Raw genomic sequence first — 19,920 nt, 5'->3', positions numbered from 1 at the left:
ATTTCCACCTGAATTGGGGAATCTGTGCAGTTTCTCCTGTCTGCTCAGGGTGGCCAGTCATGTCTAGGTAGGTTTGCAGTGGTGCCATACGCTTTCCATTAATAAGGTGATGCATTACCAGCAAACTGTGAGATGTTTAAGACTTGGGGATATTGCCTTAAATTGATTTAAGCATTTTAACAACTTCATCCCTGGGCCTGTCTATCCTGTGTCTTGCTCTTAATGATGTCGATCATTCATCATTGTTCTCTAACGAACCAAGAGAAACTTCAAAGAACAGATGGATCTGACTGGACTTATGTTGCAGACAGGAGTAGCATTATGTTCTATTGAATTTTATTTAGGGGTATCGGACAAAAAGTGGCTGTGTTTATTCGTGAATAAATGATTGAAATCCACAAGTCGTTTTTCTTCCACTTCTCAATAATGCACTACCTTGGGTTGGGCCTACTGAATAAAGTCCCGACATAAGACGCTGAAGGTTTTGGCGTAACAAGTGCTGACCTGACCAAAACACCTCATCAGATGCCAAACGAGGGAAGCTGGAGCGAAACAGTGAAACGGGAGCACATCTGAGAAAGGTTTGCACGACGTCCCTCAAAAGACAAAAGGGTCATCTTAACACCCTTTTTTCTGGGGAGAACGGATTCATCTCCTTAACAGTGCATCATAACATATGATGCCCTTCTGGCCTTGAGGTTCTGTTATCCAATTTCCTCGCTTGCCTTTAACTTTCCACTCCTCGTCTCCTCCTCTGAGTGCCTCAGTCTAAACCACTCATGGATACAGACAGAAGCTGAACACACTGCAGACTACTTAGGCTGCGATATCTTAAACAGTGCTGCAGCAATTTAGTGTAATAATGACGGATATTTCCTCCACCTACTTCACGAAAAATGTGAATAAGTGACCGGCCTGTGTAATGACAATTACTCATCTCATCGCCAAGGTCACGAAGAGACCTACAAGCGTCGCCAGTGGTGGGGTCATTGTGTCTTCAGCACTGCGGCTAGAGTACAAGCTAAAAGAGAGCGAGAGCCAGAGATCCATCTCTATTACATTAAAAGGAGCCTGTCCCATCAATGTGACCCCCTCCTCCTCTCTCGCTGATTTATTGCATGAGGAGAGTAAATGAACATCAGGCACAGAGGACAGCTTAAGTTCATCCACACGTCGCTTGTTTCACCATTACTCAGCACAAGTCTGCACTCAATAAACCCAGGATGAATGTCAGCGTCTAATCTTGGAAGGTTAAATCACTCGGTTAAATAAATTGGACATCTGCAACACAAAATAGGCCTGATGTGTTTTAGTTTAAAATTCCATTTTCAGATGGGTAGAGGAGCAGTGGTTCAGGGCACTGACTGCTGTCTGTCTGGCAGATCGGTTTTCTGATTGTCACCAGGGGAAATATCACCACCAGCATGATATTGCTACCATTTATCGACTTCTCTAATCTCTAATCAGCTTGATTTATCTCCATTAATGTGATAATCTATTACTCCTATGTAATAACACTAGGACCGGCTTTATACTCACTAGATGGCGCTCTTTGCTTGAACTGTTCCATCTGGTCCCTAAGCTTTGATGGCACGAGATCAAACACAGACTGTTGCTGTTTCTTTCCCCCCCCAGATCAGCTCAACATGAGATCTTTGGATTTTGTTGTAAAAGCTTTGATGTTAACTTGAACAATAAAATACAACATGAAGCTTATTCACGCTGTGGTCTAGTTAAAATGTTTAAAATATCTACAAAAACGTTCCAAAAAATGACTGGTGCTGACAGTGAATCATTTTTAAACTACCCAGAGTAAGTCGGTCTGCCGTTCCCCCTCATGTGGACTGGACAACATGATCTCACAGAGAATAATTTAGACGGATTTCAATTTGGGAAGGAAGAAAAGGAGCAGTAAAGAGTTGAAAGAATACAAGATATTGGCAGGGTACCAAGCGACGCAGGTGTTTGCCTAACAACAGCCTGCACTGACACATGGCACGCTATCTGCAAGCACGATCCGGTCTGAGCAGGAGCTAGGGAGTATGGGAAAACAAACTCAGCCTACAATGGCAAATATATAGGAGATGACTGTGCACGGTAATGCGTGTTATTAATTTTACAGTGGACCAAGAAAACAAACAAACAAATAAACAAGCAAACAAACAAAAGCAAATAACAAGCCGGTAATACCGCAAATGTCAGGGGAGAATTTGAAAAAGGAGTCTGAGTTAGGTAGCTTGAAATTGAATAAAGTTACTGAATCCAACTGTATATGTTTACTCTGAAGCTGACACTTAAATTTAACCCATCACATGGACAAAAATGAGACAAGCAACCACGCAAAAATGCACTCAATCATATCCTAATTTAGAGAGACCAATGAATCTAACATGCATGTTTTTGGACTATGGGAAGCCACACATGCACAGGGAGAATATGTAAAATCCATAATAAATCCTAAGTTTTATTTTCACTTGGATCTGAACATGTGAAATATTTAGACTTTTTGATGATATTCTAACTTTCTGAGTCTACAGATAGTTATAGATATAGTCTTTGACCTGAATAAAACATGCGTAGGTACTGCTTCTACCAGCAGTGCATTATGCAGCACTAATTGTAATTATGGCCTTGGAGGCCTGAGATGGCCTCAGTTGATGTAGAAAACAATCGACAACCACATTCAGTGTGTTTTTGAAATATAGATACTTTTGTTCTGTTTAAACCGGTTGCATCATGTAGAGGGATTTTTTTGTGTGTGCTTATCTCCATGTCATTGGAATGAGCTTAAAATTCTGTAGCTCAATAAAAAAGAATAAATTCAATGAATGAATAAACACAGAAAGATCTTTGAAGTTGTAATTAAAAGCAAAGGCAACAGGGACTAGGCTGTAGTTCCCCTCCAGTCAAGTTAACTTAACTAAAGCCGACACCACAGGAAGCGAGGTACAAAGAGGTTGCTTTAATACTTTCTTGGAAAGACGACGTTTGTAAATGGCAGGAGGGGGGGGGGATTATAAAACGCCTACAAATAGCAATACTTCATTCATGACTTTGGTTATGAATGAAATTATGATATTTCCTTTTTATTTTTTTTCTATTTTTGAAATGTTTCCAGGAAGAGGCACAAAAAAAATATGATCAAATCAAAACCATGTAGGCTGGAATACAACTCAAGAAATAAATGTAGACCATGGTGATGATCAATGCAATGTACTCACATTAAATAAATTAAATGCAAATGTTAACATGGCCTAAATTATGAGACCCAAAACAACAAATATCAGCAGGTCAGTTACAACAAGAACGCAGGATAGTGGCAAAAAACAAACACAGTTGTTAAAAAGTAAGACACTATTCAACAAATTGATGCAGACTCACAAAAAAAAAAAAAAAAAGAAAAAAGATAGGCCAAAAATATTGGCTACAATTAAAAAAAGCCCTTGGTGAATCCAGCTTGGGAGCATTCCTTTCTTACAAAAGAATGAATGGGAGTTTGATAAACACTGTCACGCACCTTTCATTGAACGTCCTCCAAGGAACATTGTACAAAGTTATATTACTGTAGTCTAACTGATTGCTTTTGGAAAAAGATACAGTATAAAGAATTTTTTTCTCAGATGTTCAATTAACTTTATCTTTCTTTTCTCCTTCTCCTTAACAACCAGAGATGCTTTGAAGCATCTTTGGATTGACTTTGAGGTTTCAGTGTCCTTCAGTTCTGAACTACATCAGTTGCAGTAAACATGACGAATCTGAAATTATAAATATAAACCTATGAATATTTCCTATTTTTAAAGTACTTATTCCACTTTTAATCATTTTATTCCTTGTATATATTTCTGTAATATGTATGTGTGCAGTATGTGTACATCAGCATGTAAAGTCATATTTGTGTATGCATACACATGTACATATTTAATGTATATGGATGTGTAGAAGTTGCTTTATGAGTTTGTGCACACCAGGTTATTACACAGGTTATTGCTTCTCCCAAATTTGTGTTTCTCGCTTAAATTGTGGAGGAAAATGTCCAAAAATATATAAATGAAAAAGTTTCGAGTCAATAATAATAATAATAATAATAATAATAATAATAATAATAATAATAATAATAATAATAATAATAATAATCCCCTGTAATCTTACGACTTAATATTTATGGTAAAAAAAATAAATAAAAATCAATTACTGCTCAGGGTCAATGTCAATACAATTGAGCTTTTATTTTGAAAGGTCACATCGGAACCTGTTTGGACTTCGCGAGTCTTTCGCCACAGGCAGGTCAGGGAGAGCAAGAGAGCCCAGTTCGGAGGAGAGGATGTGGGTATGCTGACATCTGCACGCCAGCGGTTTAACTGGAAGACGACCGCAGGCAGGCGGACAGAAAAACGGCCTTAGCGACTTTGGAGACACTCTGAGAAATGTAACCTATCCGAGAAGGTAAGCTGAGCCCGTCTTCTTTGAACAGAAACCACTTTTTTCTCCCCCTCCCATCTGTCACCTTCATTATATTAAGTTTGCTACAAGTTTCCCTCGTAACGTCGTTAAACTTCTTCTTCTTTTTTTTTTCTTTCGCTAAGTTATAAAGTTTTTATAGTGGAAGAGCGTAAGGGAAGAAGGTAAGCATTACTGGAAATGGCCCTGAAGGGTTTTTGCAAACTCTAGATGAAACGTTCCGCTTCCGCATCACTTTTGCTGATAATCTTCTTATAGATCTGCGGCGACGGTGATCGTTAACGTAACGAACAGTCAAAGTTTGCTCCTTATCGCTTTTCTCCCTGTGACCCCAGACAAATTGGGATCGTAACAGTGATTTAGTCTTGACAGATCCCTGGACCTGTTGCTGAGCTGTTTGTTGAGACCGCGGCTGGACTGCTCTCTCATCGTTCGGTCTGTCTCTTCCTCTTCTTCCCACTACCACCACGTTCCCCTTGAATCCATTGCAATGTAACAGAAACGAGCAAGAAACAATAAGAGCGTGATTGCACGATTTGATACGGGGCTGGGCTGACAAAACGGGACTCAAAATTAAAGAGTATTTGCCATGCATGAATTTATGTGTCACATATTTGTTTGGGGGTTTATTTTAAATCTCTTTAAGAAGAGAGTCACTTTATTCAGCATATTTACTCATTAGAAAGTGATAAGTCAAGACAGAAAGAAATCAGGTCAGACCTGTTTGTGTTGTCAAAAAAAAAGTTATTTTTATNTATATATGTATATATCTGATCCATTTCTCCAAAAGTCTTTAAAAAAAAAGAAGAAAAGAAAGGAAAAAGGTCAGCTAGGGTGTGAGAGACACATGCTTTCCTGTCAGCTGCTGCTGGTGCAACCTGTTCCACTGGTGTTTTCTTCGCAGATATGACGCCCTTTATTGCTGTTTGTCTTCCTCCTCTTGACTGATGAAGGATAAATGAGCCATCGACATTTCATGTGCCACACATACTGTTCATTCCAGGCTAACTAGGAAAAGCTGGTGTACGTGTGTGTGTTTGTGTGTGTGTTTGTGAGTGTGTGTGTGTGGTGGGGATTTTCTATAATGTCATGTTGTAAAATCCAAAATCAAAGCCTTCAGTTTCTTTCATTGCAGGAAGTGAGTGGAAACGTTAACACGTCTATCCGGTTTTCTGACATTTTTAACAAAATCAAAAAAACAAGTGGGTCAGGATTAAAGCTGCATCCCGCTGCTATCTTACAGAAAGCTCCCCGGTGTGACTATCGGATTCAGGGAGAGGGTGGAAGGTGTGATGGACGGCCAATAAAAGGGGGTTTTGTTTGCAGGCGTCTCCATTTTGAAACCTCAGGAGTCCAGAGTCCTCTGGCCAGAGTCCAGACCGGAGTGAAAGGGCTGCGCTGCCGCCTTAAAGGACTCAGAGAAAATTAAGCTCTGTTTGTATCACGGCTCAGCCAGCGCTCACATAGCAGCCTTTACAATTTTCATTCTAATTGCCGCTCTTAGTTTGAAACCACAGCAAAGCAAACGATTCTGACTATTTAATTTGTCTCTCGTGGAAATGGGAAACTGCTGGGCTCTTCTGTGCAAAAAAGGGAAGCACTTTTGGCTTGTGCAGTGCATGCATCAGTACTACCACTAAGCCTGCCTGGCAGTGTCTAGCACAACAGTAAATGTCAGCCTGCTTTAATATTAATGCAAGCCAATTATGTGATTACTTTCAGTTCAGTGTCAACCAACTAAGTGGGCCATTTTTTTTTTCTTTTTTACTCCAACCTTCTTTTACTCTTTGGTACATTAAGCTCATCTGTCAGGTGTGGACGTCTAAAATTACTCGGTGTTTTCCTTCACAAACTCCAGCTAATCCTGCTTTTAATTAGCAAAAGAAGATTTGTCCTTTTGCAAATATTTTTCGCAGTCCTTACCTTTTGGCTCCGTGGACTAAAAGAGAAACTCTACGTGAGGTTCGTTTTTAAAAAAAAAAATCTGAATTCAAACAAAAGCCTCGCTTGGCACTGACACAATAAGGTCGACGGATTTGAGGGATTGTGCTGCATTTCGAAAGAAAAGAGTTGGAGAGGCTGAAACTGCAATCTTTTATCTGAGAATATTCTGGCGACCACTGTGATGTCTTAAATAAAGCTGGAAGCAAAAATGTTTTTTTGGGGGTTTTTTTGCAAAATTGTGCATCTCAAACAAGAAGTGCAACTTTGCATTTTTTTTTGTAATTTATGCTTTTATGTGACACAATCATTTTGTCTCACACACTCTTAAAAATGGGAAAGACAGGAAAACATGCCAATACAGTTTAGGCAAATATATTTTGAGCTGCCCAAATCAGTTAATGTGTGCACGAAAATAGCTACTTTCTTGAATGTTCATACATATACAGTCCTACCTTTTGGTTAGGAGAGACTAAGGTTGAGTTTTTTTGGAAACAAACATCACACGTCCGTCCGATTCGAAACACCAAACAGGAGTAAATATGTGGGAAAACCCTTCATGCTATCAGTGGATGTAGTGGAAGTTCTGTGATGTTGTGGGCCTGCTTATACATGCATTTCATAAACAAAACAAAATCTGTTGTGGTTTTCCAAATCTTCACTCAAATTCAAACAAGTAAATAATGAGTTTGGTCAAAATCTTTTCATAGATCTCGTGGACAGTTTCAAATTGAAAAAAAAAAAAAAAACAACAAAAAGATATGAGCTTTTTCGCAAGTGACTTCAAGCCTGTGAAGTACTTTTTAGTAATGACGCTGACATGAATTGGAATAAGAACCGCTTAATGATCCCTGTTGGGAGAAATGCTTGAATAGGATGATTAGAAACGTTAGGTGATAGATCAAAACTGTGCTATTTTCTACCCGTTTTTGTGGCGCCTTGCTGTGAGGTCCTGCGGTTCTAGCTACATCAATATAATGAAGTTCATCAGGCTGGCAAACACTATTTCTCATTGGGGTGTATCGCACACTCGATTTGTTCGCCGCATCGCTCTAGTCTCCACCATCATTCAGCCTCTTCCATCTGTGCAATTTCTACTTAATGAGCACTTTAGTCCTGCCCCGAGCGCGCGATTACGTTTATGATGTCGATGTTGATTACTGCTGGTTGGCTCGATTTGAGCTGTGTCTCCAAGGCGTGTGTGAAATTAGAAAGAGACCTAATCTTTCTGGGGGAAAATGCGTTTTGTTCTTTTATCCGTTTTTCCGCATCTGTCAAGTGTAATAAATGTGTGTAAAATATTTTCATTCAGCTTTTTTTTTTTTTTTCTTTCCTCTCCGTCAGATGGTTGTGTCCTTACGGACACCCTGAAGCTCAGCCCGTCACGGTTGCCTCTGCGGTCGCTCGCCGTCATGAGGGGGCGCTGCTCCAGAAAGCTGGCCGTGTTGGCCAAGGCCGGCCTCTTGCTGTGGCTCCTGTGGCTGGGTTATCTTCTGCTGGAACGAGCCTCTTTCCCGTCGTCTTCCTCTGCAGGAGAAGATGAGGAGGAGCAAAACCTCCAGGCCAGGCAGCTGGCTTTAGAAGAGAGCGGGATAGACGGGCAGCTGGCCAGGCCCGTCTATGTTAAGCCTCCAGCAGACGTCAACGCGCCGGGGGAGTGGGGCCAGGCCACCCACCTCAACCTCAGTCCCGAAGAGAAGAAGCAGCAAGAGGAGAGCGTGGAGCGGTACGCCATTAACATTTACGTCAGCGACAAGATCTCCCTCCATCGGCACATCCAGGACCACAGAATGAATGAGTGAGTAGGTTAGAATACCAGACCAGAATCACCTCTTAATTTGAAATGTCGCCCACAGTGGTGATGAGGGAACACAGGTAAAGTTCACCTTTTCATCAGGTTTTATGAGAATTTAATTAAGGTGCACACTTCCTGCTAAGCCCAATGTAGACTTGATGGAGTCAGTAACGAGGGTCAAGCTTTAACATTTTGTTTTCAAACAACCACAACAAAAAAATGTCTATGAAATGGACCCCAGACTAGAAAGCATAAATTATTGAGTTGTCAGTAAAGTCTGGCTTAATTCAATAATTTTCAGCTTAAAATGAAACTTTTTTTTTTATTACATTGTGAGACAAGTTTGCTTTTCATTCAGGCAGTGAGTGAAGATTGAGAGAAAGCAAGACTTTGATCAGGTAACAGAAAGACTGAAGAAAATCCAACAGAGTAGTTACCTTTTAATTGTCTGTGATTTAAAATCTTTAGGTTCAATAATAATAAAACGACTACTACTACTACTACTACTACTACTACTACTACTACTACTAATACATTATGTTTTGAAGCACTGAAATGATTATTAGCAGGATTTAAAACAACAAAAAATTTGAAATCAGTTAGGAAACTGATGCCGACGAAGTCAAACTACTGCATTTTTAAACTTTCCTAGTTTAAGTTTAATTGGCTTCGGTTTCCCAGGCCAGAGAAGATCCTGTATGATGGCAAAACTGTTCTTTTGCCTCTGGCCAGATCTGGCTTTCACTGGAATCGGTTTTTCCATTGACAGGTTGAAACAATGCTGGAGGCTCCTGAGATGTACCACAGAGGTTTCTGAAGCCGGTTTAAAGTTGTCTGAATACATTTACTCCACCTCAGCTATTCTTAGCTCGACACCTGTGATAAAACACAGAGTGCAACACCTTTTTATTAGAAATTTGCCCTTCCGCCTTGCTTCGCTGGCTTCTGTCACTAATGAAAGCCAGATGTAGATGGAACGGATGGTGGAGTTTCTGTTATACTTAGATCTTAACTTCCACAGATCTTTTAAACAGTGTTGGCCTCAGTGAAAAAGAAATAAACCCCCTATTCCACTGTGATACCTGTATAAACCCCCGCCCCCAAAAAATGGACTGAAAATAAACTTTTTTCTTTTCTCCTCATCAGTTTGAGGAAACTATGTGGGAGGTTCAATTCACACTGTGCTTAACTTGGAGATAGGGATATTTCTCATATCAGCACTATCAAACACGAGCAAGTAGTCCTGGGAGAAACAATCTCTCTCGAACAAAGAATGACTCATGTCCTGAGGAACTGCTGACTTACCATGTGGCAGCTGCACTTTTATCCCTTGTCAGAGTTTTAATACATATTTGAGTACCTGGTGTGGGTAGGATAGTAGAAGTGATACGTCTGAAGAGAATTAGCACGTATAGGTGGGTGTATAGTTTTGGCTTGTAAGAGTTCCCGAGAGACTCATGAGATTTCTTTGTGGATGTGACAGAATACACAACAACTCCCTGGTCTGTGCTTAAAAAAATCTAAACCTGTCCACAGACTTGTTTTGTGGACAATTGCTGGACTGATTTCTTACCAACACTTTGTAAAGTTATATTATTTTACAACTAAGCTGAAACTGTTTAAATAGTTCTTGGAAATAATGAAAAAAAAATCCCATATACATACAGTTTTTAAAGCTGCAATTAATTATTCTACTGATTATTTTGTCTCAATTAATTATGTAAACAATTGGCACATTTTGCAGATTTTTCATTTAACCAAGCCGTATTTATACAATATTAGAAATGCATTAATAATGCAAGCAAACAAATATTTCAATAACTTTTTTAAACAAGAAAATAAACTTTTTATTTTGTCACATAGAGAAGGCGTTATTTTAGCTTGATTACTTGTAGCAACGGATGCATTTGCAGGTAAAAAAAAGATATTTCTAACATCAACAATAATCCATTCATCACAATTACTTTGTTTAATCATTTCAGCCTTATTACATGATATAAAATGTGTGTTTTTTGTACAGTTTTGGCTTAGTTACTGCGTTGAGTCTGTTGTTTTTTCACCATTTGGCCTTTAGAGTGTGTATTCTCCTTTAATGATTAATCAATTAGCAGAATTAGTTAATTCATTGGACAATAAGTCCAATGAATCATTTTGGACCTACGTTATTTTGACTCGGAACATAATCCATCATGCCAAACGTTGTCCTGGAGGGACACATAGTAGAGCCTCTGCTCCTCCATGTTGAGAGGAGCCAGTCGAGGCGCTTCGGGCATCTAGTAAGGATGCCTCCTGGGTGCCTTCCTGGTGAGGTGTTCAGGGCACGTCCCACTGGGACCCAGAGGAAGACCCAGCAGGACACTCTGGAGAGACTAACATTTCTCGGCCTGCCTGGGAATGCCTTGGGATTCCACCGGAATATCTGGTCCAAGTGACCGGGGAGACGGAGGTCTGGGCTGCTCTTCTCAAGCAGCTTGTCCCCGACGACCTGATAGTGAATTAAGTAGAAGAAAATGGCTGAATGAATAACTGTTTGGACCGCTGAAAGGCTTCGAAAGCCAATACTTATTAGTCTTTGCCCTGAAAGGTGCTTCATTTATAGTGTTAAGACAGAAGTTATCAGTTGTGTTTTTTACCTGCTGAACCTGCTGAGATTGATCGCATACCTATAAAGTGGTAGAGTACTAAAACTCTGACCTTTAAAAGTCATAATGCCTCTTGTGCATGAAAAGCAGCAACTGCTGCTGTCGCAGTCCCATTTAGCATTACTGACTGCTTAGCGTTTACCTTTAGAGGTGGATGTCTCTGCCAGAGCGGCACCGCACTCCGGCGTGCCGAGGCTGAAAAACTGCCCAGTCTGCTCATAAAACAACAACATTTAATAAGAATATAAATTATTTACTGGTTATATGCATAGATAATGGAAATATGTTTGTAGGCAGAAGCTGGAGGGGTTTTTTTTTTCTTTTTTTTTGCATGCAACTGATTTCATGAGACAAACAGAAAAACAGGATTAATTATCTCATTTTACAACTGCTGTCACCTCTTTACAACTTAAAGCAGTCTCTTGGTGTTTGCTTAATTATTTGTTACAATTTTACGTTTTAATTGGTTAGTAAGTTATCCCCAAGCTACTTTCAGTCTTTACGAGTGCCTTAAACTCTTGCAATCATATCACAACCATAAAACAGACAGTAAAACGTCCGTTTTCTTTCCAAATCCCTCACTTTGTTCTCATTCTCTGATCTTTCAAATTAAATCATTTCACTTTTCTTTTTTTTTTTTTTTATCGATTCGGTTTTATTCCCGCTCCCTCTGATCTTCTTGACTCTTTTTCATCTCTCTGTTTGCACTCATTCCCCTTCTCTCTCCTAAAGCACCGGAGTGGTATGTTGCTTACCAACATCCATATTTCTGCAACTCCTTATAGTTTTAATGACTGCCATCTGGGTTAAGACCAAACATCTTCTTCTTCCAAGCAAAGACATTAAAAAGAAAAGGGGAAAAAAAATGGAGCGTGCTGATACTTTGTAAATACACTTTGCAGATGTATATATTATAGCTTATGTGAACTCTGTCCTCCTCTCCACATGCATACCTCAGATGCCGGGCTAAGAAGTTTGATTACCGACATTTACCCACAACTTCTGTGATCATCGCCTTCTACAATGAGGCCTGGTCCACTCTGCTGAGGACAATTCACAGCGTGCTGGAGTCCACGCCGGCCATCCTGTTGAAGGAGATCATCCTAATCGATGACTTCAGTGACAGAGGTCTGAAACACACAACAAACCATCAGGTTGTTTTGCTGACTGAGATGCTGGAGTAGTTCAAGGAGTAGCTCCAAATGAAATGCTCTTGCGTACGCTGTCTTGGAGAAGTCTTTGAAACTCCTATTGTCAAATTACAACCACAAATTTTATGCATGTTATTGGGTTTCTTTGTGATAGATCTACTCGAAATACCTCATAATTGTGGGATGGAAGGAAAATAACTTTTTGAGCAAAACAAAAAAAAAAATCTGAAAAATGTAAAGTGTGTTTGTATTTAACGCCGCTTCAAAAAGGCTTATGACACTTTTGCAAGGCTCTGTCAATTCCAAATGTAACTACAAGACTATCTTCTGACAGAAGTCAATAAACATATTTTTAATGAGAATGAGCTGCAGGGTATGGCATTAAAAACATACCGTGGTGCATATTTGAACTGAGCAGCTTTTGCAGAGTTATTTATTTTACCGCAGCTCTCGGCTCCAGCCTCGACTTGCCCTGTTCTCTGGGTTTCATGCTTGTGCAAATGTGTGGTTTTGTTTTGATAGCCGTCTCCTATGTCAGGTCAAATCTACGACAAGACAGTGTGAAATGATTCAAACTTTCAGTGTTGAGTATTCTTGACCCAGGGTGGAGTTTCTGAGACATAATTGCTATTCGGTGTAAGTGTACTCTCTGGCTTTTACAGAGCTTTTAGCTTCCTCACGCAGATTTCATCAGTGAGTGGAATATCTGCTTTCAGCAGACATGCGCTAACTCTGGGAATGATCCGACTTCATGTCCGAAACTGGATATAGGAAGAGCTGGACGTCTGTCCTAATGGAATTAGTATTAGAACCCAGCTGGTCTAGTCTGTCGGAGACATTACACCATAATGATGACTTCAGGGAGCGCTGAGCCACTATGACATCGTTTCTGCCACCTCTGGCCAATGTTACCCAGCTGAGTGCTAGACATGCCACTCCGGAATCAGAAAATGTATACTGCAGGGAGAAATTGACTCATACATTAAATACTTTTTCTTCAGTTTTCCAACCAAACAGGGTGATTCCTTATTCTATTTTTGCACAGATGGCCAAGAAAAATAAATATTCCCAGTAACTCTTTCGTGTTTATTTTTTAAGTCAGTATCGACGCACATGTCTCATTCCATGTGACAAGTATGTAACAAGTGGAGTTGATGGCATTTTCAAAAATCATCTAGGATTAGTTCTTAGCTCTTGAGTCTTTTGAGCTTTTTGACATGTACAAATTGCTTTTTGGCTTAGGCTTGATGAGGTAAAACAGCTCATGGAAGCATGAATGATGAAGGATGCAATTTTAAGTTTCTTGTACTAAGGTTGACTTCTTTGCAGTATGAAATTGGAATCGATTGATTATTTTTCCAGGCTTTCTGATAGTCTTTTTTGGAGATTTAAAGCTCTTTGGAGATTTTCTGTTTTGTGTTTTCTTTGATGTGTCGCTTCTCATATTTGTAACATATTCTTGCTCAAAAAAGGCTCCTAAGCTCAAAGGAATTGAATAGTTTTATGCTTGTAATGGCAGACAGCTGGGCAAAGAACCATTTTTTCCTTAAACCTCCTAATTGTCCTGGCCGGTGTCCTCATGGGGCCCATTTTGGGGTGACAGTCATAGTGTCCCTACAGAACTACTTTAAAATAACTGGTTGCTTAAACAATTTGTAGGTCTGTTTAAATGTCTTTTGAGACAAAAGTAAACATTTCTAAAAAGAGTAAGGTATTTAAACAAAACATATAAAAGAGTTAAAAAAAAAAAAAGGTGATCAGAAGGCCAGGAAAACTGTTGCTCAAAACGTTCTACAAGAAAATATGTCTATTTAGAAGCAAAATAAACCAAATACTGAGAACTTAAAACATTGTTTGTGGTACTTTATGCTTTTTGAAATAGCTTTGTTGGGGTTTGCAGTGTTCCTTAACACTAGGAGACAAAAGTGTATCAATCGTCTCAAATTAAATGCTACAGTTGAAGTCTGTGTTTTTTTTATTTTTTTATTTTTTAAAGTAGCATAAAAAGAAATGAGTTTAATGATGGACCTTTTTTTTGGTTTTTAACAGGCTACCTGAAATCCCAGCTTGCTGAGTACATCAGTAATCTGCAACGCGTGCGGCTCATTCGCACAAACAAAAGGGAAGGGCTGGTACGCGCGCGTCTCATCGGCGCCACCTACGCTACAGGGGATGTCCTGACATTTCTCGATTGCCACTGCGAGTGTGTCCCCGGCTGGATCGAGCCCCTGCTGGAAAGGTAACCGATTCAGTTGAGTTGGATCTCTCTGAGAAGTTTAAAGACAAGTTATTGAACTATTTCCTGAACTAAAATTGTATTTTCTTGCCATGTCATATAGGATTGCTCAGAACGCCAGCACCATCGTCTGCCCTGTGATCGACACCATTGACTGGAACAACTTTGAGTTTTACATGCAGACAGACGAGCCGATGATTGGAGGCTTTGACTGGAGACTCACCTTTCAGTGGCACTCTGTTCCTGAAGCGGAACGTCAGAAGCGAAAGTCTCGCACTGAGCCCATCAGGTTAGATCGAGCACGGGGCCTTTCAAAAGGCTAATACTCGCATACACAATTATTTCACCACAACAGCATATGAAAAAGGCAGAGATCTGCTTTTTAAAACCTCAAGGAAGCACACAGTACTAACTTGTTTTTTGTTTTTTTATTATACACAAAAAAATATATCTGTCTCCTAACAGGTCTCCAACCATGGCAGGAGGATTATTTGCTGTGAGCAAAGCCTTTTTTGAATACCTTGGCACATATGATATGGGCATGGAGGTGTGGGGAGGAGAAAACCTGGAACTTTCTTTCAGAGTGAGTTGTTTTCTAGATAAGTGTAAACAGCCATTGCTATTTGAGAGTGAGGCCCATCTTTTTTTGATGAATACAGCTGAAACCAGATGGAACTTTTTGCTTCCTGTTTGACGCTAATTCAGACTTAACTTTTCCTATTTTCAGTCAGTTAAGTATTTCCATTTTCCAAATGCCAGGCTAATGAGACAAAGCTGTGCTATTGTCTTCAAACGTATAATTGTATGACAGGAATGCTGTGGCTTTAAACAGTTTGGAAAATATCGATCCAGTGTCTCGAGGCATCAGTTTAAAGTTTTTGGTTGGGTGTAAATGGGTCTTTAAATCTCAAATTGACACCTGGGATACAACCGATTTAGTTACAAATTGATATAAATACAACAATTAAATGCTTTGGAGTTGCAAGCACAAATCCTATGGGATTTATTTTTGGGCAGAGCTTAAAAAAAGAGTTGTTAAAGCAAGATAGTCTAAAAACCTACTTCAGTTCCATTTGTTCCATCTGGAAGAATGAGTCAAAAGGCCAGCAAACTGTTGTAAAAGTCAATTAAAAGATAATTCTTGCAAATACTAGATGAATTCATGTAAACAACAAATAAAACTGAAAACTCCTCCTTTGCGTTTTAAGTGACCTAAAAAAAGGAAAACCTTATTCTGATTGAATTTCAAACCATGCGAACGCGTTGGTCGTGTCTCGTTTTACACCGTGCACGTAAACAACCGGTTTCAATTGTAAGTCCATGATTCATCGGTATGAATACTAACAGTCACTGCTGCGTTGATGTTAGAAAGATTCATGTTAGTTTTGGATCACAGTGAGGTCTGGCCTCTGAAAGTTAATGACATTCTAATTTCGCCTTGCTTTTGAAATGTATGAGTCAGCCCGAAAAGTAAAGATTTCAGACCGCTTGCGAAATTATGGCTGTATCCTCCCTCGCTGTGAAGATGAATGAGTGAGGTGATATGTATGTGAAGAAAAAAATGCCACCCTCTGGGACTTGTCGCTATGCATATTTAATGTTTTTTGAATTGGTTTTTTGGCTCTATTCTGGAGTGTTAAAGAACAACAAAGCACAGTGGAAAAAAAGCCTGCTGAAATGACTGCCGTTTTGTCCATTTGGTTATAAACAAACAATAATGATGCTGTTGAGAAGTTCTTTTCATTTTGAGTCTTTTTTTTTTGTTTTGTTTTTTCATACTTCTTTGATGGACATTCAAGTAGCACACATCAATCCTGCAAACCATGTTGCTAAAATACCAAAGCAGGGGGCGATTTTCTAACGGATTGATGATAGAGAGCATTTTAACACATTTGTTCAGAAGAATTTATCACTACAAGATCAAGGGAATGGTAGAAGATGTCACTATGTTCCAATGCAAATCAGGCATTTTATTTTTTTCTTTGTATCTCAAGATTTAGAGCTGGAAAGCAGCCGATTTGGCTTCTGGTCTGGGAGGATCTGTTTAAAAAAAAAAAATGTAATTTACAATATTTATCATTTTAAAAACATTATCAAAACTAAAGCGATTTTGAATGAAATAAAAATAGACAAAGATAATAAAAATTTTTAAATGATAATTTTAGAATGAACAAACAGCTATTTTTCGACTACATTGTCTTGCTTTTCTGGCACCCACAGGTGTGGCAGTGCGGCGGCAGTCTGGAGATCCATCCCTGCTCCCACGTTGGCCACGTGTTCCCTAAAAAGGCCCCATACGCTCGACCCAACTTTCTCCAGAATACCGTGCGGGCCGCGGAGGTCTGGATGGGCTCCTACAAACAGCACTTCTACAACAGGAACCCTCCAGCCAGAAAGGTCTGACGCTCAAATTCAAAATATTTCTAACATATGTCCTTATAATATTTAACCTTTCGCTAATATTTGTTCAGCTGTCGCTGGATAGAAAGCTCCAAGTGATCCTCGGTCTACTTTTCAGCAGCATGTTAATGTTCTTATGCTTGACGTCAGATTTTGATGTTTAATTTGATATAATTCACCGGCCAGCATGTGATCTCACCCCGTCTGCCTCACCAGGTCAGGCCTGCGTATGTGCATGGGCGTGCGCAGGTGTGTGTGCGTATGTGTGTGTGAGCGTGTGTGTGTGCGGTGGCTCTCAGGTCTCTCAGAGTTGGGCGACATGAAAAATTCATGAATCTCAGTTACACCTTTCTGAAAAAAACATATATTATTAATGTTGGGGATCTTTGATCAAACAATAAATTACCTGGTCAGGGGGAGATTGAACACAGCAGTGCTAGACTTGATCTCCTGCTGTTTGTAAAAGGAGCTCCAAACATGCCATTGGTTCTGATTGGTGTGGTAATAATAGCTGTATAACTTTCATTGGGTACAATTATTCCATCAGTCAGGTAACAACTTTGCAGGATTTTCCACATACATTTGTGGTGCCCTTTGACTATTCTAGTGAATATGAGAGATGTTAACACGTAGAGTTCTAGAAATTATAAAAATAAATAAAAAGCTCTTAACTAATTAAAAAAAAAAATTACTGGAACCTGTGGTAAAGATGTGTTTTTTTTTTCTTTGTATCTGAACCCTTGGTAAAACAGAAAGTTACTTACTACAATATAAAAATTCATAGAAAGTTTTAAATTTCTATGATCTTGTGTTTTTTTTTTTTTTTAAATCAAACAAATATACTCAAATAGTTTTTCTAATTGCGACAATATGCTGTGAAATATACATTTAAAGGGTTTTCTGCATATCTCTACAGTGAAGGTTGTTGTGCATTAATCACTGTTTTCCTTCCAGCGAATTTCACTTTTTAGTTTTGTCTTCAAATATTAGACAAAGCAGCTACATCTGCCTTGTGTTTCTGCAACACATTGATTTCCCATTCCACCCCCTCAGGTAAAGCAAAGGATTAGGGTGTGTGGGGGTTATAATTGCTTTAGGTGGAGCCCGACGGCTTCATGCACACCTGCACAGTTTATCCTGAGGACCTGAAACGATTGCAGTTGTAGAATCGCCCGGCTCAGCCGTCATATCCAGGATGTTAATATTTGCTTTCTGGATCTCTGTGTTTGTTTGGTTTTTTTTTCTTTTAAATAATAAACATTAGGAAAGGTAAACACAGTGGCTCTCAAAAGTGGACACACCACTGGTAAATCTCAAAGGTTTAACTTGATAAACATTTTTCACATCCGGTACGACTTATAGTTTGCATTATCATTCGGTCAGTCTTGCTTGACCTTGCTTGAACTTGTATTTTCCTCTCGTGAATGCTTGCTTTTGTTTAATTAGGTGTGAATTTGGACAGGACTTTGATGCTGAGTAAGGAAATACCTTCGGATGTTGAATTTTCTAGTGGGTAGCTGCTGAATATTTTGGGTCAAAACCTGCTGGTGTTCGGAACACGCCAAAAGTTAATTTGGGCTGATGGAAGACACTGAGTTGCATCAAAACAAAAGATACAAGTACACACAGCAAATAACATCAATCTCTACAGGAGAACTACGGAGACATCTCGCAGCGGGAGCAGCTGAGGGACAAGCTGAAATGCAAAAGCTTTGAATGGTATTTGAAGAACATCTACCCAGATCTACACATCCCTGAGGACCGGGAAGGCTGGCACGGGGCTGTGAGTCTCTGATAATCATCTGTTTTATTCCAGGATATGTCTTAGCATGTTTGAGCAGAAGCGTTGTATCATTTTTTACGCTGTTTTCTTTTACACAAGATCTAGTTGGAAGAGATACAAAGGGATTAAGACAAACTGTTTTTGAAGGTAGTTGATTGGATAGGTGTGTCCTGATTGGAAAACAAGGAAACAGCAGGTAGAAACCTGTTTTTTAATTTTGTTTTATTTTTGCTCTGTGTTTGGCCTCTCTATATGACCTGCTTGTAGAGAGTCAATCACAGGAGTCAATCTACAGTGTCACCTTCTTATTGTTACTGAAAATTTGTAATTTTTTTTTCTGTTCAGGTACGCAGCTCGGGGTTACAATCAGAGTGTCTTGATTACAACGCTCCAGATCACAGTCCCATTGGAGCCCAGCTTTCTCTGTTTGGCTGCCACGGCCAGGGAGGCAACCAGGTAATGATTAGTTTAACCCTTCTCTGTCGCTCTGTGTTGCAAAGCGGAACATCAGTGTTTTCTGCTCAAAGTCCACCGTGCTGTCAATTCACAGACAGTTTTTAATCTGAATCCTGCCAAGCAGCAGATTATTTGTCTACTATGTTTATTTAATGCTTGAATTAGACAAAAAAAAATTAACATTTTTTATCTTCCACCTGCTTGAAATCTTGGATTGTCCTCAGTCACAAATGAGACATGCGGAGCTGAAAATCAATGTCTGAATAGCTCTCCGTTGTGAAATAAGAACCTAAGAAGGCTCCAGCACCCACCTCCTGTTCTCCCATGCCTGGCCCACATAAGAACCATTTAAAAGATACATGAGCCTCCCAGGTAAAGCGAGCGGCACTGCCTGGACAAACAAGTCAGAAGCCAGAAACAGCGGCGCCACAAGTGAGCCTTTTAATTGGAAACGAGCGTCGCAGGCCTCGACGCACCTGAAAGATGGATGAGATGTGAAGAGGAGGAAGTATGAAGATTGATTACCTGACCCTCTGTTTAAAGGGTAGCCCAGGGAGCGTGGCATCTTTTGTTCTGCCAGGCCAGTTTGTTGAAATGACACCCGAGGGGAAGAGTTGGGGTTTGTCTTCATGTCCGTTTGATTGAGAGGGCCAAGCCCTTCTCACTGCTGATGAGCTCACCTGTCACAAAAACACACACACAAACACACGCACTCACACACACACACACACACACACACAGTCGTACGCTACTATCCAACAGGGGACATTCCATTGACTTCCATTCATTTCTACAGCCTAACCCTAACCCTTTTCCTAACCCTAACCATCACATACCTAACCCTTTTCCTAACCCTAACCATCACATACCTAACCCTTTTCCTAACCCTAACCAAAAGTCAATTCACACCTTAGTCCTAACTGCAACCCCTGACCCTAAAACAGGGTCATTTCCAAGAGGGGACCTACAAAATGTCCCCTCTTCAACGGTGAGTCCCCTGTTGGTCAGTGTAAAATGACACGCATGTCCCCTGTTGGATAGTTACACATGAACACACA

At 39.8% G+C, this 19,920-nt stretch overlaps 1 protein-coding gene across 1 annotated transcript in view; it reads left to right on the top strand.

Moving 5' to 3' along the window:
- The first annotated feature begins 4,255 nt into the window (after nt 1-4,255).
- poc1bl (POC1 centriolar protein homolog B (Chlamydomonas), like) overlaps nt 4,256-19,920 on the top strand; it is a 17,668-nt gene continuing 2,003 nt past the window's right edge. The window contains exons 1-9 of the mRNA XM_008421809.2: nt 4,256-4,443; nt 7,744-8,197; nt 11,795-11,964; nt 14,037-14,226; nt 14,327-14,512; nt 14,689-14,806; nt 16,444-16,620; nt 18,275-18,406; nt 18,752-18,862. Coding sequence (XP_008420031.1) covers nt 7,812-8,197; nt 11,795-11,964; nt 14,037-14,226; nt 14,327-14,512; nt 14,689-14,806; nt 16,444-16,620; nt 18,275-18,406; nt 18,752-18,862 — 1,470 coding nt within the window. The 5' untranslated portion in view covers nt 4,256-4,443; nt 7,744-7,811. The remainder of the gene's footprint in view (nt 4,444-7,743; nt 8,198-11,794; nt 11,965-14,036; nt 14,227-14,326; nt 14,513-14,688; nt 14,807-16,443; nt 16,621-18,274; nt 18,407-18,751; nt 18,863-19,920) is intronic.

Source organism: Poecilia reticulata, linkage group LG11, assembly GCF_000633615.1.
Source record: "Poecilia reticulata strain Guanapo linkage group LG11, Guppy_female_1.0+MT, whole genome shotgun sequence".
In the NCBI taxonomy this organism is placed as follows: domain Eukaryota; kingdom Metazoa; phylum Chordata; class Actinopteri; order Cyprinodontiformes; family Poeciliidae; genus Poecilia; species Poecilia reticulata.
This window is presented reverse-complemented; position numbering and strand designations above follow the sequence as displayed.